The sequence below is a fragment of the Cheilinus undulatus genome, linkage group 19 (genome assembly GCF_018320785.1).
Source record: "Cheilinus undulatus linkage group 19, ASM1832078v1, whole genome shotgun sequence".
NCBI classification, from domain to species: Eukaryota; Metazoa; Chordata; class Actinopteri; order Labriformes; family Labridae; genus Cheilinus; species Cheilinus undulatus.
In genome coordinates, this window is record NC_054883.1 from 22,766,310 (window position 1) to 22,791,877 (window position 25,568).

Consider the following 25,568-nt stretch of genomic DNA (forward strand, 5'->3'; position numbering starts at 1 on the left):
CGGAATTAAGGAATAGAAGAAGAAAGTAGCCTAGGAGAAAAGCTACAGTACTCTGGTTTCGTCGGATGACTAGCTAATAGTAAAAACACTGTTAAACGACCGACAGTTCACCTCTAATTTCAACTCTAAGAAGCCGCGGAAGTTGTCAGTAATGTGTCGAGGTTCGTTATTTACACTTTGAGGCCTTTATCGCAGCGCTGATAATGCTGAAAATGAAGCTACCGATGAAAACGGGCGAGGAAGGAGGCGACGAAACGGCCGAGGACGATTCATTGGATCGGTCGGAGCAGCAACGTATCCCCAGGGCTGTGCCTCCCTCATCAGGGTCCGACGGACTGGAGGAGTCGCCCAGACCTTATGTGCATCCACCCCAGCTGGACAAGGAGACTGTGTTTGAGTGGTTCGGCCTTCATCTGAACCCAGCCAAGAGGATCGAGTTCATGTGCGGGCTGCTACATATGTGCCAACCGCTGGAGCTCCGCTTTTTGGGATCTTACTTGGAGGATCTAGCGAGAAAGGACTATCACGTTTTACGGGACTTTGAGTTTCGGGCTAACAGTCCGAATGATTTGGGAATTTTAACGGACGTGATTGATCCAGTGGTGAGGTCCAAACTCCTCGTCTGCCTTTCCCTCCTTGGGTCTGACAGCAGGGAATGTGCTGGAATACTCTTTCGGATACTGAACCAAGTTGAACCAGGCTTGTTCTACAAAAACTACGACTACTCCCTTAATCCATTCAGGGACCCTCTTCACCACTCTTTTCACCCAGCGTGCCAGGACGGGGATGTGTACGGGCGGTCAGGACAGACCTGCGGCTTCTCCCCTAACGACACAGCGGCAGGACCTCTGGAGCAGTTGGCGCTGCTTTTTACCATGGCCTCGCTACATCCAGCTTTCCATTTCCACCAAAGGGAGACGGTCCGGGGGCATCTAGACAAAATAGAGCTTGCTATAGACGAGGAAAAACGGCGAAATCATCTTAGAATAAACGCCCAGACAACGGTAATTAATCGACATCGCTGTTTTTAATACCAAGCTAGCCCAAAACTTGCTTCAGTGTGACTTTTGCAATGTATTAAGGAGTTCACTTCTCACCAAATCTGGCTAAAGTTATACGGTTAACTGATAACTCAACATGTATAATTCACATGCTTAGATAACACATAGTATCGCTTTACATGCTGGTGTAAGAATACTCCCAAGAAACACCCTTTTGTCATTAAGGGACGCCCAATGCTAACATATGAGCTAAATGGTGTTACGGTGTAAAGAGCAGCCATGCTAAACGAATTCAACAGTGGTTGTCGTGGCTGCAGCAAAAGAAGACAAAAATCGTCAAAATCAATGTCTGTTTCTATTGATATCACAGAAATGCCGAAATATTAAACAGAAATGTTTTGGGTGTTATTGGATTTTTAAACAGTCTGGCAGAGTTTTCTGTCATCAACGTTAGTAAGTGCCGCCGACAGTCATTCTACTGAAAGTCGCCAGTTAACATGGTAGCTCTTTAAACCGTAACACCGGTTAACTTGGTAGAAGCTAACATTTGGCTGGTAGTTAACGTCTGTGGTTTCAAATATATACAGTTTAAACGTTTTTATCAATTCATTGAAGACGTTTGTTGTCGTCTAATTCCAAACGTCCTAGAAGTTAATGGGTTCATTTGTCACCGTTATCCTTGTAACCGCCCGTTGGAGTGAGTGAAAGTCATTAACAAGCTTAACTTGCTAGATGCTAAGCGGCTGCCCTTTTTAAGTCCAGTAAATGCAAAGCTCTTACAATACTGAATAATATAAGCAGGAGTCTGCAACCTCAGCCTTTCTATTGATCAGTTAAACAGGAGTTTGATATAGCACAGATTAATTTATTAACAGCTCATTATTGTAACTTTTTTATCCTTTACTTTGTAGGCTGTGTTAGGCTGATAAGGTAATAGCTATACTTATAATGACTCGAATTGTTATGGTAAGCTGTAGCCTTATGTTCATATGGTGCTTTATCATTTATCACATCTGAAATGAAAAGTTAGACTCCAATGTAAAGTAATTATCACACACATTGTAGAAAAACTTTAAATAGAAACAAGCGTGAGAACTACAACACATGTGTGCAAAATACTTTATTTACAGATCAGGAGTGGTCCTGCCTTTGATTTTAGGTTTGAAAACATTTGAGCTGCTGGGTGGAGTTAATGAAGGAGGCCACAACCGCTGGAGCTGAACTGAAGATACCTGCCAAACAAGCAATCAAATGTTCACTTCAAAGTTCAAATGAAGAACTGAAATAAGAACTCAAAAACCTATGATACCTTAGGGTAGGAATCGCGCCGCGGCACGGTTTGAAACAACTGGGCCTAGTGTGAAAGCGCCCTTAGTCTAGCTTGGCCTTCTTAAGAGTGGTGGTCACCAACTTTCCCAACTAAAGACCTATGATGGTAAAATCCAATATTATGCTTCCTTACCCTGCAGTTTCCGAATGATAATTAGTTGAGAACTACCACGGCTCAAACCTAAAACACCCCTTGGTTCAACCACTTAACCCTATTCCTATTTTTTGCATGTTTATGTCCAGGGATAGAGTGTCTTGATTCTGGAATGGAGGGGTAGGGAAAGTGTTAGGGGCACACCACCCTGCAAATGGAGATCTTCTCAAGGCACAGTCCAAATTGAGAATTAAAGAAAATCTCACAGAATGCTTTGCCAATCATCCCCAAGATTTGAAAACTGTAACAACCTTATATCATAATTTATTGTTGTTTTAATGCATTTTGGTCTTTTTGAATTTGACCAAAAATTTAAAAAGTTGCTCTTAGTAGTAATGTCCAGTATTGTCATTGTGTGCGTTGTGTAAATGCTGTCTACATCTGCTGGCAATAATCAGGAACAACATTACGTTGAGGGAGATTTCCCCACTACTCCTTGTAACTCTGTTTTGAGGGTCAAAGGGGCATTCATAATCAAGGGGTAGTGGTAAAAGTTAGAAATGGGACTGAACTTTGGTCAATACCATGGTTGAAAATACCAACATCAGCTCATTATACAGTAACTCTGTGAAACAAGGATGGATTTTTGACCGGAGCATCTTACAAATAGACCACCAGGTTTCCCCCCAGAAAACAGACTGGTAGTGTTCTTGTCCAGGGCTGATTTTATCCAGCATTTGTGAAATATTTGTACACATGAAACTGAATAATAACTTAACTTATCCAAACCTAAACTTAACCCTAGTCATGCCAGGAATGTAAAGCCAACTCTCAAGTGTCAGAGCTTCCCACCAGGGTCAACTGCTTTGAAATAATCTCTGCTTTGTGTGTGCTGCTCTACCCTTTTGTTTAAAGGGGACTTTTTATGGTGAGCATACCTTTAAACAGTCACTCAATTAAGACACCCTACAGGGCTGCTCCTGTTCTAGATACATTCACGAAGTTCGCTTTGATGCAAGTCGATGCCTAGACTGCAGATGAAGCACAGCTCTTAATAAAATCATGCCATATTACTCTCTGGGCTATCTCATATGTATATAGTAAAAGACAAAGAAAAGGTGAGTAAGATGGCAGTACAAAACAACAGCAGTTACAGGGGTTTCTTTCTGTTAACATCTGTTTCATGGCACTTTTGTACGAACGGCAGTTATGCTGGAGTTGCCTTTTAAACTCCACAGGTTATGTTTACAAGGCTGTTGTGGCTCAACTGTTCAGTTTTTCTTTTTTCCTTTTTTTTTTTTTTTTTTTTTTTGTATGACATGGTATGTGTACTGATTTTAGCTATTCAACATTTAACTGTGTCAGTGTGTTTCAGGAGAAAGATCAGTCCATTGTCCTTCCCATTTTTAAAATAAGAGCTGGGACATATGGTTTTGCTTTTAAGCTATGTTTGATATTGGAATTTGGTATCTAAGATGCAGATGATTATCTTCTTGCTGAGTGTTAGACCTACCTTTTTTAAGCTGACATCAACATGAACTCTTTCAATTTAAATCAAACTGTCAACATGCAGAGACAAGAGCAATCCTTTTTTCCAAAATGCGCTCAAATATGGAGTTTAATGTTGACCATATCTTGAAAACAAGATTAAAAACATGAATTTGAGCTTCCATTTAGGAGGTCAAAGAGCAGTGATGAAGCATCAATCTAGGATGAGAAAATGAAACGCTGGAAAAATGTTGATCGTTCAACGTAATAGTTCTACTTCAAAACTTTGGCACACTTGCACACAAAATGTAGATAGTATACTATTACCATTGCACTTGACTGTTTTTTAATATACATATACATACAGTGCTTAACAAATTTATTAGACCACCACCCAAAGTAAGGTTTATGCCACAGCTGCCCTAAATTAACAGCATTGGTAATTACCAAAATCATTTTTTATGTTTTTGCAATGGTTAATACACCAATATGTAGAAGCTCTTTAACTGAAATGATATTTTTAATGCTAGAATATAATTTTATCGTTGTCCATGAATTTTCAAATTTACTGATTTACAAAATAACAGAAAAAATAGTAAAGCACATTATTATTTCTTGATTGATGTGTCATATTATAGTTATCTACTTGCATTACTGAAGAGAAAAATTAGCTTTAGGGCTTGAATGTTATGCTTGATTCATTTCTGACTTCTCAGAGAAGCCCAGTAAGCTAGCTCAAATTTGGGTATAAAAAAGGTGAATTCAGTTTGAAATCCCTCATTCCTGTTCAAAATGGTAAAATGTGGAGAGCTCACTGAAAATGCAAGAGTCCACATTAAAGCACTTCATGATGCTGGATGGTCTCTGAGACAAATATGACAGGTGGTTTAATATATAAATATATAGTCATTGTGGTCCATGCAAACTGTACCTTACAAAACAAAAAAACCCTTGAAACCAGGGATGCAACAATTTTCAATGCAATTTAGAACTGTTGCGATATTGACACTATGGTTCAATATGCAAACCACTCATTAAATGTGCATCACAATTTTATCCTCATATTTTCTAAATTACTAGACAACTGGTATTATATTTACTAGAACATATTGAAAAGAAGTCCTGCAAATGACTGGCGCCCAGTCCAGGGTGTACCCTGCCTCTTGCCCAGTACAGCTGGGATAGGCTCCATCCCCCTGCTACTCCAAATGGGGGTAAGCGGTGTACATGATGGATGTTGAAAAGAAAGCTGAAACTTTACCTAAGAACATACAGACATGATACCTTCAAACAGTGTTTGATGATGTGAAAGCTGTAATAGACCAGGATGAAATAATCACTATCATGATGTGCTTTGTCTTTAGGATCTTCTAAATCAGAAGGCCGATTACCTGTCTCCTCCAGTGCTGGGATTGGGGGAATGTACGGCATCGCATCCTCCATGCCAGAGCCGACGCTCCAGCCGATGGGCAACACAAAGAGAAGGTGAATTAATTGATTGCTTTAATTGTGAATAACACATCTTTAAAAAATTTTTGTCAGTGTTGTAGGTAAAACGTGAAATTGGGGAACATGTTGAATATTTGAAGTACACAACATAAAACTGGTCCTGTACTAGAATCCTTAGTAGGGTCATACTTTGAAAATTATTATTTATAGGTAGTGAACAGAGATGAGTATCCAAATGTGACACCAACATGGTACCGAAATCAACATATATAATGCCTACTGTACTGAATTAAATCAGAGATTTAGGTGCTTCATTTTGGTACCCCACCACCCTGGCATGAAACAGTTAAAAGTATTGATTCAGACACCATAAGGCAGCGACCCTGTTTAAGAAGTATTGATTTAACACCAGCATCAGAATAAAAGATACCCAACCCTAAGTGTAGAAGGGATATGATGTGTAACTTTTATCATAATCACATGAATGTGCTTTAACGCTGATAAGTATAGTAAATATGCCAAGTTTTAATAGTGTGTCTTTGTTGTTACAGCGGTGCACATAGAGGGGATTGTCCTAAGAAGCATTTCTCGGACTCGAATAGACAAAGAATATAACTTTGAGGTATGTGGAAATACTATATACACTAAGACATACTCCCACAACTTTCTTCAAGTTTATGATGCCTGATGGAAATGTTACTCTGGTATGATGCAGTGATTGATGATGAAATGATAACCTCCTACACACTCCTATACTGGCTTCCAAATCTGTTACTAACCCCCCCCCCCCCATGCAAACGCTGGTCAAACAGTGAGCTTGAGACTGGATTGTAATAGGCAAAGCCCTGAGATAAACCTGAGGGAGAGATTTCCTGGTTGTATATCACTCAAGTTGACCAGTCCCTGCTAGTGAATGCGTTTCTTTTACATATCTGTATTATATCTGGCACAGTGATTGTCTAAGGTAATTGATATGGTTGAAATAGGGGCAGATATTCTTTATATTCTTTTTGCTGCACAAGTTGGCATTTGTACCCACTAATCCCTGGCTCCTGTTCCTTACTGAATCACTGTGGTGCTAAGCTCATGGCAGGACATCAGTGCTGATGAGCTTGTCTCTTCATAAATGAATGTTTTCCAAACACGGATTCACAGTAACAAATAGGAGTATTTAGTGCTCATTTGCGGAAATAAAATTTTATTAAGACAGATGGAGAGGAGAGGCTAACAAGCCTGTTGGCTTTACCGGGCTTCTACATTTAGGCCAGAAGCATTCACAACAGTGAGCTGTTCTAACTCTCCATCTGTTTATACTGGACCAACACTGATGCACACATGCAAAAACACAGAATACACACATACAGCTACACTAAGAAGACAACATATGACTTTTTCATGTAGTATATTTGATTGACTTTATTGTTATATATGAGAGTTCTTAATGTGAAGATTATTCAAGCTGGGATGAATGAACTTCTGTGAAGAAGTCTCTGTTTGGTCACTTAATTTATTTTCATGAAAAACAAATCCCACCATAATATCAGTAATTTATTGATAGATAATAACTCAAAAAGTTAATTAGTAATGTTGGCAGATGTGTACTGCCAATAAATTGAAACATACACGTTTTTTTCCCTCTTTTTCATCTTCATTCCTAAACCTTAAGGGCCTGTGTGTTTTTGTGTTATTGTAAGCACCTTTGTGCTATCAGAGACCACTGTCTGTCAGTGGGTTGTTATAGTGCTGTTTGTAGCTCTCCAAAATGAAGATGAAGCACATTTTTACTATTGCTGCTGAAAATATATTCTGTCTAGTACGTGCATGAAATCCAAAGAAATCTCTTTAGACAGTCAACATTAGAGGAACAGTAGATTTTAGTACAGGAGAGGCATGGTGTCCCTCACAGTATACTAAAAAGCGTATTGATATTGGTACCGGCAAAATTAGTTTGGAAATGTCTGCATAAGGGATGAAACGGCAACCAATTTTAATGGCCATCATGTTAGAATCTCTCTATACAAAATAATACCATTTATATTTAACTGTTTAATAAATGTACTTTAATATTACATTGAATAATGTCCAGAAAGCATGCAACATAGGTTTGTTAACTGAGGTGACTTATTCAGCATAACATTACTGTGATAATACTGCTAATAATACTGATTACTGTGATATTTTAGGCCACTATAATCATGATATGAAGTTTTGGTATTGTTACATCTCTGGCATGGACATATTTGATATCAGCAAAAGGTGTAATAATGGACTGATATTCTGAATTACCCAAAAATAATTCAGTATTATTACAAAGTATATACATCAATACATTAGCATTGATACAAAGACACAATTTAACTCATGGTGTAGCCACAAAGAAATCAATATAATTCAGTCAGATAATGACATTATCAGCTCTCCAAAAGGCCTCTTCCAATCCTTCAAATTCTTTAAACATCAGCCCAATAATTTTAACACGTCAACCAGTTCAGATTGTTTTCTGTGTTATTCAATCCTTCTGCTCAGATTTTTTTGCTTTGTGGTGCGGCTCCTGCTACTATTAATGCTTTCCAAAGGCTGATGCACTTAGTCACAGTCATGAGCAACAGATGAGCTCACACAGCTCAAAAAAGATATCATATCCCTGTGTCTTAACAGAACTGTATTTTTGCTCTATAATCTTATCTTGAATGTTCAGGGTTGGCTTCACTTTTGTTATTAAGACCAGAATTAAAATCTGTTGTAGAAGACCCACTTTTAAACCTATTTGTTCATCTTAGATGGTTGGCTGTGACCTACATCGAAGCGCCATCTTTATACTGATGAAAACACATGCATCAGTATGAAAATGTAAATGTAGCAAGAGGGGTCTGGCTGCAAACTGCAGCTCTCAAAAGCCTCCTCTTGCAGACCACTACTGTGAGATGCTGCCTCTTTCTGGACAGAACTGACATAACTTACCAGTAAAAAATATTTGCTGTTTAATAAGTTTTTTAAATTCAACTTTATTCATAAACAAAGTCTTGCAGTTACTTTCATGGATTAACCACAATGCAGACATCACAGACTAAGAAAACATTTGATGAATAAAACAAAATAAAGGTCAGAGGTCTAATCCTAGATTAAATTACAGGTAGACCAGTTGTAGTAGTAGCTCCGCAAACAGTGGATAGAATTAGCTTTGTTAGCTTTTGCTAAAGCTAACATAAAACGTGTTAGCTGCAAAGTTCATGTTACTACTTAAGCAAATGTAGCTATATTAGCTTTAGCAGTATGAGCTGTAGCAAACATAGCTCATGCTAACATAGCTACATAGTTAAATTAGCTTTTGCAAATGTAGCAGAAGCTAATGTGGCTAATGCAGCTTTGTTGGTTTTTGCTACTTAACTATTGAATTGGGAAAAATGCATGTGAGTTTTGCATAACTGTAAAAAATTGTACAGTCTTCAGCTTCATTACCTACATAGCTAGCGCAGCTTTGTTAGCATAAGCTACATAGCATAAGCTAGTGTCACTTACATAGCTTTGCTAGCTTTAGCTTAAGCCATGTTTGCTACACAGCTGCTGTACCAAACAAATATGGATTTATGAGATTTGGGTTACTGTAAAAGATGTTCAGTCTTCAGCTGCACAGCATGTATAGTTAATGTAGCATTGTTAGCTTTAGCATTAACTGCAGTAATGTTTTCACGGAGGACAAGGATTTTCCTGTAAGCAGACTGTTTAGTTGGCATATTAAACCTTTTGTTCTAAGGTTTTGAAAATCAGATTTTTTGTCTTTTAACTCCTGGTATCCTAACCCTTGCCTAAACCCTTACCCTAACTGGAAGTTTAATCTGATTTAATCGTGAAAGTTTATGCATATATATATCTGTCCTGACTTAGGCGGTCTCTCACATTAGTAGCCTGCATGATGGTAGAGCTGTTGTCTGTAGCTAGACTGTCTTAAATGCAGCTGCCACCATCACCTACTGTATAATCCACCTTGTATGATTGAAAATTCAATTTCTTTCATTGTGTATTGCGAGCAGCCGCTCGCTACTCGAACCTTTCGGAATACATAGAGACACTGGCTCAATTTCAATCTATTTTCTCCCCCATTAGGTCCTTTTCCTACATTCAGTTAAAGATTGGTATACTGTTAGGTACACAAACTATACAGAGTGCTAGTTTAAGACTAATGGATGCTGTTGGCCTGTACTTTGCAGTTGTTAGCGTCTGCTGATAGCTCAACTACTGAACCAGTACCTAGCAGTAGTGCAAACTCCACATGGTGGAAATAGATGGTACTAAAGGAGCTATAGAGCTGCACAGAAACTGTTGGGAGACAGTTTAACTTTTTCTCTCTGGGAGACTCAAAAAAGGGTTCATTTTAAATTGTGCAGATTTTACTGTAGATGAAACATTTAATAACTTCAGGATTCTTAAAGGTTGTAACTTCTCTCATACTGTATGTGTATGCGGGTTTTTAAGTGAATCAATAACACAGCCAAATTCCCTTTATGGCATTGCTGTTGTCATATTTCGGATTGTTTTCTGTGTAGTGATGAAAAATGTCCTTTGTTCTGTTTCAGGTGAAGTGGTCAGACTCGTCATCTAGTAATGTGACCAAAACACATCTGGAACTGGAGAATTTCCTTCTGAAGGTACCTGCTTGTGGTGAAATTATTGCTTTTCTTGGTAAATATTTAAATTTAGGGATCACCTAACCAGCCTCACAGACATGAAAACCAATACTTCCCTGTTAAATGCACTAGGACTTAGGTTAAGTATTTTTGCTGCTGATACATACACATTTCTTTGTACTTGGTCCTTGCACTGTGGTTTACAGTTGATCTGTCACAGCCTACTGGGAGACTTAAATTAGGAAGGACAAATTTTGTCTGATTGTCAAACAGAGCTGCAATTAAAGAAAGTCTGCAAGGCATTAGAGATGTTTTAAAGCAGTGAAGAAGTATATATGCTTAGCATTCTGTTTAGATAATCAAGCAACACATTAGTAGTAATGTACATTTTATTTATAATAAAATTTACATTATACACAAACTGAGATTATGGGGTGATTAGACATTTTCCATTTTTAAGATGGATGATTTTGGCTTTATTTATCCAGGCTTGTTTTTAAGTGCGCCCTGCCTATTTTCATTTTTGACATGTCTTTTTTCTTTTTGTAGCTTCCTAAAGATCCGTGTACCGAGTCTTTTGAGAAGAGTATCTTGTGGCTTCTGAACCAAGGGGACCAGAAAGAGAGCAGAGAGGTGGAGAAGAACCTCAGGTACATTAAACCCTGATATGAGCACCTTATTCAGCAGATACTGAGGAAATCGGAAGATTTATCATAAAACATCTTAGCATTTCTGTTCCACCTCTGAGAATTAAAAAGCACATCCAAAATTAGCCAAATCAAAGGAGATTTAAGGAATATTTATGATGAGTTGTGAACACAATTTATTTGGATAACAAAAATGTACATATACTTATTTTTTGAATTGGCAAATAAATTAAAAAGCAGAAATAGAAAAAACACTACATGAATACCAGAAATGACTCTGTCAACAGTAGAGACAAAATGCCTATTTCATTGATTTGCTGGGGTCCAGGGGTGTCTTTAAGGACTTAATTGACTGTGGTGGCTCCACAGGAGCAACAGTTTGTTAAGTGGTAGTGTTTTTGTGCACCCATAACGATGAATGTCATCGATTTGCCATTTCTAATTACAGCTAATTGTGAGTAAAGGCCTTTGCACACAGAGTCCTTTTGAAATTTTAGCACATTAAAAAAAAAGAAAAATCTCATGTTCTAAGCATGTTTACACACTGCTTCCTGAAAATGTCATCCGTCTTCTTTTTTTGGAACATGTTTGATTTTTGGGCATTTTTACACATCTGTCCAGGTCACTTAAATGGGTTATTGATGATTCAGAGCAGTGTCTGCTGCTTCCTTCTCACTTGGTCGCTCGCTTGCCCCCCTCCTTTCTCTCTCTTTGTTCTCTATCTCTCTAACTTGGTACAGTGCTATGAGCGCTATGAGCTGTGCCGTTTAGGGGTCTCTATCAGGATGGATGGATACAGTGAGTTTTTTCAAGGAGTGAGATATATTTGGGCTTTATATGCCTTTATTGACAGAATCGGTAACAGGTACAAGAGATTTGGGGGACAAGTGTGACAGGAGCCACAGGTTGGACTTGAACATACACCACCCACATACATGGGGCGCAACCTGACCCCTAGGCTGTCTGCCCCAAAATACTTTCTTTTTAAATATCTAATGTTACCAACACAAGCACCCCAGAGGACAGAGCTTTCTCGATTAACGCCCCAAAACTTTTTAATTCACTTCCTTTCAAGATGAAATTTGCAAGCTTTCAGAGTGTTTTTAATAGCAAACCAGACAGACTTTTTTCTGATTTTATTGCTTTTGCTTACTTATCTTCTTGCTTTTAATTTTTTATTGCCTTCAATTTTACTTTTCCTATTAATTTCTGTGTCTTAGTGAAGCACATTGGTCTGCATGTTTAACTTATAAAAGGTATGTACGGGTAGAGCTTAGTTGAGCTATAATGAGTTGAGAAGGGTGATGTTCAAGAGTTTGCTCTGATATTTTTGGGAGGATTTATTCCCCTTCGCAGTAACTGTCAAATGGAAAATAAGAGATAAGCTTTTATTTACAATTTGAAGCAATAATAAAAGAAAATTTGCCACATTTATGTAGAAAGAAAGACACTTGCATTCTTTCACAACACAAACCAAGTAGCATAAATCTGTACCTTTAACGGGAAAAAAATCCAATAACAGTTGGCCACAAACATTTTTAAGGGGGCCATGCCACTCCTGGCCACCCCTCTTGGACACGGCTCTGCTGGGGTCTAGCTTTAGCTGCTGGTTGTTTTGGTGAGTGAATCCAATCAGGAAATCCAGCTAATTTCCTGTTATTTTCAAAATGCCTGTAAAGCCTTTTCCCCTCGTGTAGTTAGTTTTGCTCCAGGCTCTCTCCTTCATGTATGCCTCACAGTATAAAAAAACCTTTGCTCTTACATGTTCTGTTTCACCAAGATTATATGATAGTCTTTTGAAATAACCCCAAACGGTATCTGTTTTATTTTCTGCTGTATCCATATATTGTGTCAGCAGAGCAACACAAACGCCCTCACAAACACAAACACACACATTGTCCCTAAGTTTCATTTTGTCATAAGTGAAACTTTGGGAAAATGAAACTGAACTGCCTGAACTCGATCTTTTCAGCAGAAGCTCTGCCCACAGTCCAGCTGCAATGCAGTTAGACTGCTGCTCACTTGTCTCCTCTCACCTCTCTTTGTTCTAGATTTCACTGGAAAGCATTTAGCTTCATTGTTTGAACTACATCATGTGTATTTATTGGCATTGAAACCGAGGGCCATAAATTGTTGCAAGAGTTTGTTTCATTAGTCACCTATTTGCATGTTCACGAAAGTTGAATTACTTTGGTGTGCCCTGTGGCACACAGTAAATGCTTAGAAAAACATTGAAAGGCTCATTGTTGACTGTGAAATATAATTATATCTGAGATAAAGGAAAGATAAATGTTTGGCTTTCAGTGTTATACGGATATGAAAATGTTGTATGTCACAGAATTTGACCTGTTGTCCTTATGTAAAAGTTATTCTGAGATAAATAGCATGACATCTGTTTTCCCCATGTTCCTCCCCTCTGTGCTTCGTTAGGGAAAGGTTCCTGTCGGCTCCTCCAGTCTTCAGACAGACCAGGAAAGTCTGCAGCTTCTTCAATTGTGACTCCACTTACTCTTCAAAACCTACCTGCTCTAGATGTGAGTGTCTGACTAAGACAAGGTGTAATCAGATTTTTCTTTCACGTCAATGTAATGTGTTGGTAATATTTAAAACTGGTCATATTTGAGCCATTTATGAGCTGTGTGTCTTCTGCTCATTAATGGCTCATTTGATAAGATGTGTTGTTTTATTCTAGGCCTCTTTTTATAAAGCATTAAATTGTTAACGTTATCAAACATTTATTGAACCTTGATTCGTTTCTGATTGTTTTGCAGTAACATATAAACCTGTACGTGTTTAATTTGTAGAGTTTTATAGCTGGTATTTTGTGAGTTTACTGTTGCTGACATGTGTTTTTGTGTGCATTTCAGGGATTTATTTGCATTCTGTCTCAGAGTACAAATACAAACCAGATACTTTAAGATAGTAAATATTTACTTTATAACATAAATTCCTTGAGACAGTCTTATCATGGAGTTTAACTCATGAAAATTTCAAGTTTTACCTTGCATGGGATTATTATTAACTGTTGATCTCTCACAGATTTCTGTGTTCTTAATTTTGCTCAAATCGGCTAAAGTACTAGTCACACAGGATTAGAATTACCTGTTGACTGCTGAGAATTTGTGAATTACCCTCAGGTATCAGTGTATGGTGCAGTGCATTCACAGGGGACAAGTGAAATTTGTGTTGTACCGAAATTTACTGATATTTCTGAAGGAAAGTATGACAGTGCAGCATGGCTTCAGCAATGAAAACACACATGTATTTGTTCATACAAACAATGCAATGTCATGCACATCAGGTTCTGCAGGTGACGTAATCTTATCTGTGGGGGAGGGAGAAGTCACGCGTTAAATATGAACCTCTCCTGTCATTTTAAGAATTTTCATGCAGTTGATGCTGCGCATATTACTCTGCACTCCGCACATTAGTTTTTGACTGGTACATATCAACAACTGGCTTTTTTAAAATCCTCCTGCTGTCGTTTATCTGTGAGGTTTTTCAAACTTTTTTTTGCCTGAATTTTTCACTACCTTGGTGACACAAAAGTAGCTTAAGAACTAAGAATGTTTTTATTTCCACTCTTTGAATGCTTGGTACAGTCTTGAACAGCTGAAAACATGACCTTTATGGTTTGCAGAACTCACTTCTTGCCCCCCATCTGGAATTCTCTGCTGCTGCATGACGTCATCTGCAAATAACCTTTACTTATCCTGTGCAAATTGTGCTATAGTTAAGGAATACACACAAAACAATAATCTCTGTATTCTAACTGAATAGCAATACACAGTAAATATCTAGATTTTTTTCTGTAAAGAATAAACAAAAACAAAGTCAGTTCTTAATCTAATCCGCAGAAATGCCGATTGTCACAAATTTCCAGGGGTTTAAAAGAATAACTTTATTTACATAATTTCTTAACTTTAATATCAAACAAGCACTTAGATGCTTACATTTATTCCAGAGTAACAGGGATTTTCTTAATAAATTAAAATGCTTACTTAGTACTCATCCATCCCTCCACACACATACTTAGAATTACTCTGTGTGGAAGCATGCAGGGCACAACTGTAGAGGTTACTGAATGAGGCCGAAAATGGCGACTGGTCCTGACACCTTCAGAGTCATAAATCTTACACCCTTCAGTGAGCCATGTTCAAATTTTGTAATGCTGTCACTAACAAAAATGCCCTTCTTTATAGGCAACTGGCAGCTTGGTAAAGCCTACCAAGGAGACTGTTCTGATGCCTCCAGTCAAGAGGAAGGTGAGAGGGTGAAATAAGTGCCACTCATTTTCAACATTATTTATTTTCTGCGGAGTGGCAGAGAGGGTGATGAGTCAATGAAACGTGATGGTCAGACAGAGGAAGAAGGATCGACCCACTAACCAGGCCTGCAGTCATAGCTGGAGCTTCATAGTATACATGAAAAGTAAACTACCATTTATTTTTGGAGGTGGGCTGGAAAGGCTGTTTCAATTCCTCATATTTCACAGCTATATTTGCCCGATCACGTGCTGACCTGGGTTCAGCTGGGGCAGCAGTAACCTCAGCCTTGGCCTGCTGCATACTTGTGTAAGAATTTTTATTGCCGGGAGATCTTGTGAGTGTTGGATTGATGTTATAATAATCAGTTTCGTACTAGTTTAACTTTAAGTTGTATATTAAAGGATTAAAGCTGTTGTGTGCAGTGAGATAAATGTTATAATTCCTTAAATGGGTATTTAGTAAAGCGAGAGAGGAATCATATGTCAAACATGTTAAGTAAATTTGTGTTTAGTGGGGAATATTTTTCTTGTATATATTTCAACCTACTAACAATATGATGATTCATTCATCACATGGGCTTATTTAAGTGAAGTAATTCACACAATAACTATCAGGCTGAAATTTTTTAAGCCTTTTCAACAGACTGAATAGAGCACACCGTGTTCCAAATTGTAATACAAATGATATTTTTCTCTGAATTTCCTAAATAGACGACGCAAATGACAGTTAGTATAATTTTCAATTCATCAATCGTTATATCTTAATTCAAATTTTATTGAACAAACCTACCAATGATAACTTTTTTTTTTTAACAAAAATAAAAAACTCAAAATGCACTGTTCCAGATTATTATGCACAACAGAGTTTCAAAACATTTTTTAAGTTGTAAAGAACTGAAAATGGTCATTTGTTGAATTTGCAGCATTAGGAGGTCATATTTACTGAAATCAAAAGCTATTTCAATCAAAAAACATCTTAACAGGCCAAGTTACATGTTAACATAGGACCCCTTCTTTGATATAACCTTCACTTTTCTTGCATCCATTGGACTTGTGAGTTTTTGGAGAGTTTCTGCTAGAATTTTTTTTGCAGGATGTCAGAATATCCTCCCAGAGCTGCTGTTTTGATGTGAACTGCCTCCCACCCTCATAGATCTTTAGCTTGAGGATGCTCCAAAGGTTCTCAGTAGGATTGAGGTCAGGGGAGGATGGGGGCCACACCATGAGTTTCTCTCCTTTTATGCCCATAGCAGCCAATGGCACAGAGGTATTCTTTGCGGCATGAGATGGAGCATTGTCATGCTTGAAGAAAATTTTGCTATAGAAGGCACGATTCTCTTTTTGTACCATGGAAGAAAGTGGTCAGTCAGAAACTCTATATACTTTGCCAAGGTCATGTTCACACCTCCAAAAGGGGCCTACCAGCTCCCTCCCCATGATTGGTGGTTTGTAATGGCATTTTAGCAGCTGCTCTCTTAATCCAAAGAAATTGTCTGGCAGAAAACTTCCTCATTATGCCTTTATGTATCTCCTGTGCAGATTGTGCAAATTAATGTTTTTTGCACAGTGGCAGTAATTGGCTGTTAGTGATCAGTTCCCAACCAGTTGGGGTATCTCTTTTTTAGTGTCTGATAAAAAGACTCAAGCAGCTACAGATAGATAAGAGATGGCAGCCACTGTTTGAAGTCATATTTGACTTTTGTCTCCTATCATTTTCTCTTTCAACATAAGAAATAACTGGAACACTTGAGAGGACATTTTTGAAAAGCTCATCACCAACATTCAGTTATAACCTATTGTATTTGTTAATGTTGACACTGTTTTGATCTTACTGGCTTAGTTTTTAAACAATTTTTCTGTTTTTTCTCTCAGATTTGGAGTCTTATGTTCAGGGGCACAAGAAAAAGCACGGGACCAAAAGTCCATGTCAAGGGTGAGTAGAAAGTCTGCAGTCTTGTATGTAAATACATGTCATCCAACAGATGAAAGTAGGACACTCTTTCAAGCCAAAAAACAGGGAAAAGGAAGAATACAGAGCGTTATAAAGTATTAGACATTTTTAATATCAACCGTAATTCTTCTTGTAATTTAGAGTTGTGCAGAGGAATCCTCCAGTTGATTTGTGGGTGCTTCCAACTTGAGCGGCCACTGAAACTGCAGTGGCAGTACTCGCCATTACATGCCTTACTTCAGCCTCAGTTTTGGCCCAAACATGCCTAAAAGTTCTACACAGCACTGTATGTCTGTGACTCTTAGTGTAGTGTCCGGTCTTACACTGTGCTCCTGATGAAGTCAAAACCTGTGTACCTTGCACTTCCATAGTTAAAAGCAGCTGAAGATCACATATTATTCTGGATCTTCTTTACATCTTTGTCAGTAATGAAATCACAAAAACAGTTGCATTTAAAGGAGAAAATGTTCACTTCTTTGGTCATCTTTCATTCAAACATGCAAATGTTACAGTGAGATACCACCACTGTGTTTTTTCCCTGCATTCATCTGTAGATGAAGGCATAAAATCGGTTTAGTTCCAGTGTTAAAAGTCAGTCTAGTCGTGTGAAGGCAGTGAAATATGTTGATCACATTTTTCATGGGTCTGATGCACATTTTTAAGATCTGATACACACTTTTAAAGATCGCTCTTGTCCTCTTTTATCTCTACCAGTCTTTCCAGTGCCAAGGGCCAGCAGAGCGATGGCTGGAGAGGGGGTCACACTGCAGAGCTCAATGGTTCAGCAGAGAGGAGGAAGGCTGAACAGGTGAAGATCAAACACCTTTAGATTGCTTTAACTCTTAACTTAGTCTGCTGGTTTCTTTTTTAAGGGTGGCAATGATATATGCCGGTAAAAATATATGATTAATTTTCTTGATAAAACATGTACACTTCCATGTTAATTTGACACTATTAACATGTTTGGAGAAGAGTGAAAAATCTGCTTAAACTAGGGTGGTGTCAGTTTGTACACAAAATTACAAGTCAGCATGCTTTCTGAGTTCTGTACAAAAAGATAGTAAAAAGGTTAATGTCAACAAGTCGGACTAATGATTAGATATGTAATTAAAAATGTCAATTACAAAGAAAACGCTTAATTGGTGGTGGGCCAGAGGGGTCAAAGGCCTCATTAGGTCAACTTGTTTCTCTCATGTTACAGCAGCAGAGATAGTTAGCACTGTAAGCAGTGTAAGTCTAATGATTAACTCCACTGTAAAGCTCAGAAGCACAGCTACTGACAGTTCTACAAACACTAGTTAATCATTTTACATGAAGGCCAGCAGGATTGAGTTAAAATAGCTTTTTCCTTTTTACGAATGAGACAGCAGAATGTGTGTGGGTCACACACTGCCACGTGAATGGGAGTACTCACCGCTAATCTCTCTGATTTAGGTCAAGACTGTGTATGGGTGAGAGAGAGAGACAGCACTCTGCCAATTTCACATAAAGCTCTTTCTTAAAACCATAAAACTCTTTCAAAATGTTTGCTATACTTGCTGCAGAGGAAACTAATACTAATTATAAGCATACTGGACTTTTGTTTGTTCTTCAGTGGGAATGCTTAAAGCCAACTAATTTACCATATATTTTTTTAGCTGGATGAATTGTGACTATTTCTTAGAAATTCTATCAACTAATTACATTTTTACTCATAATTTTTAATGCCATTTTGTTCATCAGATATTAATAAAGAGGAGTTGATTGGTGAATATAGTCATGGAACATTTGAATCACAGAAAGCATACATGTAGTGGGCCGGACCACCATGACATCACTTGTTGTTTTGTACCTTGAAGCCGGGGTTTTGTATTTTGACTACATCTATTTGTTTTGGAGCCAGAAGTGACCATATTTGGACAAAAGGATTATAGGAGTTGTGTGTATCAGCTGGTAGTATACCTGGGTGTGTTGTGTCCAGGGATGTGTGTTGCTTTGCATTGACGAGCATTTGACAGCTTTGAGCTGAATAGATTTCTCTCTGTGTTAACACAAGATCCAACTCAACTCAGAACACAATACAGTTCAAATGCAGATTTGGATATTATTAATGCTATCTCCACTCTAGAAAACAAGCTAACAAGCTTTAAAGAGCAAGGAAGCTGGAGGAAAAGCAAGGAAATATTCAGCCCAACACTCATTATGGCTTATCTACCTGTTTCCTTGTTCTTTGCTCATCCCATTGAGGTGATAGAGAAGAAAATAGGAACAGGGCAACTGGGGAATGCATAGCATGCTGTCAGGACATTACAGAATGAACCAGTGTAATCAAGCTGCTTTTGTCCCTGCCGCTTGCTCAATTAGGACACGATGTGAGACAAAGTACTGCTATGACCATTTGTTTGTGCTATGTGCTTCCTAAGTCTCTTAAGTTGTGTCCATGCATCTGTCTCTGGTGTCTTTTCCTTGCATGTGTCCCTCCATTTTAGGCCTTGTTGACAAATAGGCAGGTAATTTTGAAGTAGAGGATTTTCAGTGCACTTTGACTTCTAATACACAGGCAAACAGTATTTTAGGTCTCTCCTTCCATTATGAAAATATTTAGAAACTCTGCTTACAGCATTTATATGGTAAAAAGATTTTTATAGAGCCTTTCAAGTCATCTGACTACTTGAAGTGTTTTTTCACCCCCTCACTCCTCAATCAAACATGGCAGAGTATTGAACAGACTCTACATTTTAATGTGGAATCTTAAAATCAGAAAGATCACATGCCACATATCTGATTTCTTGTCCTCCTTGCAGCACCAGGATGCAGAGAAGAGGAGCCACCAAGCCACTAAATCAAAAAGCAGAGGCCTGCCTTCAGACAGGTGGGTTAACCAGTTTATATTGATGTTGTGGTAACTTTGCAGTTTTCAGCCCAGAGGGGGAAACTAACAGCCTCTATCGGTCTTTTTCAGGGACAAGGGAAAAGGGAAGGGTGCTACTTTTGTAGCTAATGGAAGGCTGGTTTCCCCTCTGTCATCTCAGAGGAAAGGTGAGTAAAAGAGAGGAAAAAATAACTCCATGAAACTGCTTTTTGTAATCAGAGTTACAGTGATAGAGCTCAGTGTAACCAATGGTAATTATGTGAATGAAGAATATTACTGACAGTGTTCACTGCATATTTTCCATGATGAAGAAAATATACTAACTAGATAAAAAATATGTCTTTGATCATAAAAAACCTGAAAAAAATAAATGTGCTGGTTTATCTTAGATGGTAGAGCAGGTGCTCATATGCTGGGGCTGCAGTCTGCAACACACTGGCTGCAGGATCAATTCTTGGTCCTGGCAATATTTGTTGCATGTCTTTCCCTGTTTTCCCTTAAGCTGCCTTGTTCACAAAGGCATAAAGCTTAAAAAACAATACTAATAAAAGTAAGGACTTTTTATTGACTGAAAGTGGATTGAAATGTTTTTTTTTTAGTTTCCTCAAACATGAATGACTAAAACTTTAATGGGTGAAAATCTTTAAATGTAACTCAAACATATGCTCAGTTTTGTCCAGAGACCAATACTGAATCTAAAATAGTTGCCAAAAAATCGTTTCTGAGCCTTACACCTCTAGTCATCTGCTTCTGAATCATCTGACAAACACTTAAAAATAATACTCGGCCTTCAGGATCAACTGCTGGGTGCATGAAATCTTAGAAATACACACAACAAACCTTGTTCACCGATCATAACAATCCAAAATTCCCTGATAAGATCTAACCACCAGATTGAAGTGAGACAAGTTATACTGATGGGCCTTTATGATAATCAAATAAGTCTATAGAATAAAGTAAAACGGAGAAACGGACTTGAGCTTGTATGGTGACTTGTTTTACCTTTGCTTCATAAGTTGTTTTGTCTTATAAAATGCCTTACATCATAGATGAACCATAAAGATGTTTTACTTTCTTTGCAGCCATAGAGGTTTTTACTAACATACTTTCCATGTTGTGTGATGTTTCAGATGGAGGTTCAGGTCCAGATACGTTTGGTGAAACATCATCAGAAAGCTACAGCTCTCCATCTAGCCCTCAGCACAGAGGACCAGAGAGCATGGACAGTGAGGATGACAACAACAAAGGTAAACAGACTCCCCCTAAGAATGAAGTCTGTCCTCCACCACAACCATGCTGCTGAGTCCTGGACTGACCCTGTCTGTTATCCTTTTGTTTCTGTAGACACAGACAGCCATTCTGATGACTCCAGCAAAGGCCCTGGTCCTGACATGTTCTTCAGCAACCAGACAGATCCAGCTGTGGTAGGAGAAGTCTCCTCTGTCCAACCTTTGTCTTCCAACACCCACCATGCCCAGATGGAGCCTCTCTGCCCAGGGACCAGCACAGACTTCCCTCTGTCGTTCATGCATCCTCTGCCCTATGTGCTCCCTAACGGAACTGTGGACTCCACTCTTCCTCTGGTCCCTCCTCCCAACCAAAGCATCATCCCCGACGTGAAGCCCTCATCTGGGGCCCTGATGATGCAGCTGCCCCTAGTGCCTCCAGCTGTTCCTGGACTTGTTGGAGACCCAGAGAAGAGGGACATGCTCCCAACATTTGGGATCCCACCTATGGGCCTCCATCCCACAGGAAGTCCTGCTGTGCAGCCTGTGGTTCAGAGGTTCAAAACTGCCTTGCCTCACAGCCAAGGTATCAGCGATGGAGCTTCAGGAAGTGGACCTACTCCTCCTGCCCCACAGGCTCCTCACCAGGCTCCTGTTAGGGCCATCAGTGTCTTGTCTCCTGGCCCCACCTCCTTCTCTTCCCTTCCGCAGCAGTCTCTGCCCTGCCAAGATCCGGCCGGTGCCAGCTCAGGCCTGGCTCCCTCTCTGCCACATGTGGAGACTTCTCATGCCAAACATCCTGGTTTAACGTTACCGTCAGGCATGCCTTCTCCCTACTCCCTGCCCCCTGTGCCCACCTCCGTCATGCCTGCGACAGGAGCGACTGGAGCAGTGCCATCTCCTGGACATGTACAGGCAGCTGTTCCTCCAGCTGTGCCCACCCACACTCCTGGACCTGCCCCCAGCCCCAGCCCAGCTCTTACTCACAGCACAGCACACAGCGACAGTACGTCGTATAGCAACAGCAGCGCTTCCTGTGGAAGTGCCCCCGTCATCCCTGGTAACCCAATCACCCCTCAGCAAACCCAGCAGCAACAAATGCCCTCCCAGCAGCCAACACAGCAACAGCCACAACAACAGCAGCTACAACCAATCAGCTGTGGGACCTGCGGCTGCCACAACAACTGCGGCAATCGAGGCAGCGGCAGCAACAGCAACACCGTGAGCATTGCCTCTGGCTGCCAGGCACCAGGCGTGTTCTTCCCCGCCCACCAGATGGCAGGCGTTCAGCGGCAGGTGTTCAGCGTCCCACCACACCTCTTCCAGCTGACAAGCCTGTGCAGTAACAGTTACCTCCCCCAGGCCCAGCCTCCTCATCAGGCAAACGGTGCCGCCACCCTTCCGACCTTCTTCCCCACCGCTCCCCCTCCCACCCACCCTTCACCCTACGGCCCCCTCCACACCCACACTCACAGCCATGCTGAAGTGCCATCACACATGCTGGGCACCCAGGCCGCAGCAGTGGCTGCAAACTACAACCTGCAGCAGCAGATGGCGCCCGCATCATTCTGCCAGCGTGTATACCAGCACGTGTACCCAAACCCTCTGGGAATGCTGCCTGCTGCTGCAGCTGCACTAGGAGGAGGCGGAGTCAATAAGAAGAACGGTCATGTGTCCTGTTATAACTGTGGTGTGAGTGGCCACTACGCTCAGGACTGCAACCAGCCCTCCATAGACTCTACGCAGCAAGGTAGTGCAGCTACACGGAGCAGGAAAAAACACAAGACCCCTTAGCCCTTCTTCACCAGATTGTCCTTAATTGTTCAGGCTTTCCACTTGTATAAGAACAGTTCATTTAAAGTAGAGATGCACGATATTGGGGCTAAGCTGATATCACAAATGCCAAAATTTCCAAACTTGTTAAAGCTCATATGACACCAGTATTTACACCTTTTATCTCTGTAAAGAAGAACAAGTGTCCATCATACTATAATTTCCCTGTTAATCCTATTAAGAGGGCACAAGACAAACATTTGATAAACTTCTGTCCTTATACTATATTTTAAAGTTTAAGGAATGAGGGGGAAAAAAGAATAACATTTAAGGTCTGCTTACAACTCAGTAAACTTAATGTCTCATAAGGTAAAAAAAAAAAACTATGCTACTGTACATTTTGACTGTACAGGCTGATATATTGGCTGTAAATATTGACAGAAATTTCCATAGGTACTGATATGTAATTTTCTAAGCTGCTATCCGTCGATACTGACTTTAATAGTCAGAACTTTTAATACTGTGATACTTTTTTTGATACCACATGATTTAAATGATCTCAGCGCAGTTTGGTGCATGTCTTCCCCACACTCTCACTTTATGTTTTCTGTCTCTCTTTGACTGCCCTCACTAATAAAGGAAAAAAACAATGTACATCCATATTTTAACCAAAAACTGCCTTGAGCAGAGAAAGAGAGGGACTGGGCACTGCAATGCCTGAGCAAGTGCCATCCTACTGCTAAAACAGAGCAGTGATATTGAGAGAAAAGATTTTTTCTCCTGATTTTTTTACACTCTAATAAAGTAGAAACACATCAGCTCCTCCACACACACATAAAGGAAGACACAGGATTTAGTTTGATTAATGCTGAAGACTTTCTACTTGCTGCCTTCGTCTCACCGCTCCACCTTGTGTCACCGCCTCTATTCTCGCTCACTGGTTGGCAAATGCGATTCTTTATTCTCTCTTAAAGAAGCATGTGTTAAGTCTGTGATAGACAGAAAGTCAAGTTTTCCTTTACATCCTGACTTACAGAATGACGGCGTCACGGCCCTGCTCAGACAGACACCGGTAAAATGTCCTAAGTGTGAAAAAATAGAAATTGCAGAATCACAGGGCACACTTCTTCTGATTTATTCATGATAAAGTGAAGGAAATACTTGTTTTTAAATTATTTTTTTGGAAAGTTGTATTTATTTTGCCTTTCATTATTATAAACAATATAAACAAATGTCTTGTATGTATGTTGGAAATTTGAAAACTACTCAATTCACCAGATTTAAGTGTCCAGGAGATTGTTGATGTGGTATCAAAACAAGCATCGACATCGTTTGAATTTAACTAGTGTTGAGTTCAAAATCTGGTACTGTGACAACTGTAAGACTGATACAGTGCAGATAATATTGTGCATCCCTAATTTAAAGCACAAATTTTGTAGAGCTTCTAAGTCATAACTGCAATTTCTTCTTTGCCTCATTGTGGTGCACTTAAAGCACAGAAACGGGCTTGTCTACTGTTGATAACCAGTTGGAGTTTACAAACAAGTTTTGTCAGAAATGCTCTTCCCATAGCAATTCGCAAGCATGTCTGAGTATTTTGGTCTTTTTAGGACAGCTTTTAACCTGGCTTACCAAGTGTATTCCTACACTTGTGCTGCTGATAGATGTTGTAAAAAGGTCTCCATGTGTATGTTTTCATGCACAAATACATTCAGGTCTGCAATAATTAGACAGTGACACAATTTGTATCATTTTGCTTCTATTTACCACCATAGTGAATGTGCATCTAAACATGCATAATGTGACTGAAATGTCGACTTTTAGCTTTAATTTAAGTGGTTTCACGAAAATATGGTATTTATCATTAGTGGGATACTTAAAAATTTTGGCAAATTCGCCCATTGCCATAATCCCTATAGTCTTACTAATAGGTTCGTTACCTTTAGTTGTTGGTGCAAATTATTTTTAGATCGCCTCTGCTGAGTTAGGAGCTGCTCTGCCAACGCAGTGCTTATGGTACCCCAGCTTTCCCTCATCAAACTCATTAAATACACAACCAACAACTCCAAAACGCTCTCGTGGACAAGTTGTGACCTGCACATTCACCACGCTATGAAAAATAACATATAATTATGTAACATTACGACACATGCAGCAAATACTCTGAACTATTTCTTAAGTAAACCACTGGGTGGAGTGTAGTTCCGACTTTGCATTTACCTTTTAAATATCTCTGTCTCGTAATGTTCCATGAGTATTTCATAGCGTGGTGAATGTGCAGGTCACAAATTGTCCACAAGAGCATTTTGGAGTTGTTGGTTGTGTATTTGATAAGTTTGATGAGGGAAAGCAGGGATACCATAAGCATTGCGTTGGCAGAGCAGCTCCTAACTCAGCAGCGCTGATCTAAAAATAGCTTGCACCGACAACTAAAGGTAACGAACCTATTAGTAAGACTATAGGGATTATGGCAATGGGCGAATTTGCCAAAATTTTTAAGTATCCCATTAACATTGGCATTGACTCTGGATCTTTCTGCCTTAAATTTTGCTTAGAGCGCTCTGAGTAAAAAGGCTGTAATTTCTAAAGAGTAAATGCCTTATTTTTGTCAAACCCCTTAAATGACACTGCTTGGTGGTTTTATTTCAGATCCATTGTGGTGGTAATAGAAGCAAAATGCTAACATTTTTGTCACTGTCCAAACAACAGCTGACTGAAGCATATATAAGCTTGGATTTAGTGAGATTGTTGAGAGAGCAGCCCTTGATTTTGCTCATGTACTGAGATCATACAATAGCTTTTAGCATGCCAGTAGGGGGAGCAGTGCCATGTGGCTGTGAGTTTTGACATATCCCATCAAAATTATG

General features: G+C 39.4%; 1 protein-coding gene across 1 annotated transcript in view; it reads left to right on the top strand.

Annotated features, from left to right (window-relative positions):
• The first annotated feature begins 40 nt into the window (after positions 1 to 40).
• Positions 41 to 25,568, top strand: part of zcchc2 (zinc finger, CCHC domain containing 2) — a 29,224-nt gene continuing 3,696 nt past the window's right edge. Inside the window, exons 1-13 of the mRNA XM_041813893.1 lie at positions 41 to 1,004; positions 5,277 to 5,397; positions 5,913 to 5,983; positions 9,936 to 10,007; positions 10,536 to 10,636; positions 13,064 to 13,167; positions 14,836 to 14,898; positions 16,773 to 16,833; positions 17,566 to 17,659; positions 19,635 to 19,702; positions 19,793 to 19,869; positions 20,833 to 20,949; positions 21,047 to 22,678. Coding sequence (XP_041669827.1) covers positions 204 to 1,004; positions 5,277 to 5,397; positions 5,913 to 5,983; positions 9,936 to 10,007; positions 10,536 to 10,636; positions 13,064 to 13,167; positions 14,836 to 14,898; positions 16,773 to 16,833; positions 17,566 to 17,659; positions 19,635 to 19,702; positions 19,793 to 19,869; positions 20,833 to 20,949; positions 21,047 to 22,678 — 3,382 coding nt within the window. The 5' untranslated portion in view covers positions 41 to 203. The remainder of the gene's footprint in view (positions 1,005 to 5,276; positions 5,398 to 5,912; positions 5,984 to 9,935; positions 10,008 to 10,535; positions 10,637 to 13,063; positions 13,168 to 14,835; positions 14,899 to 16,772; positions 16,834 to 17,565; positions 17,660 to 19,634; positions 19,703 to 19,792; positions 19,870 to 20,832; positions 20,950 to 21,046; positions 22,679 to 25,568) is intronic.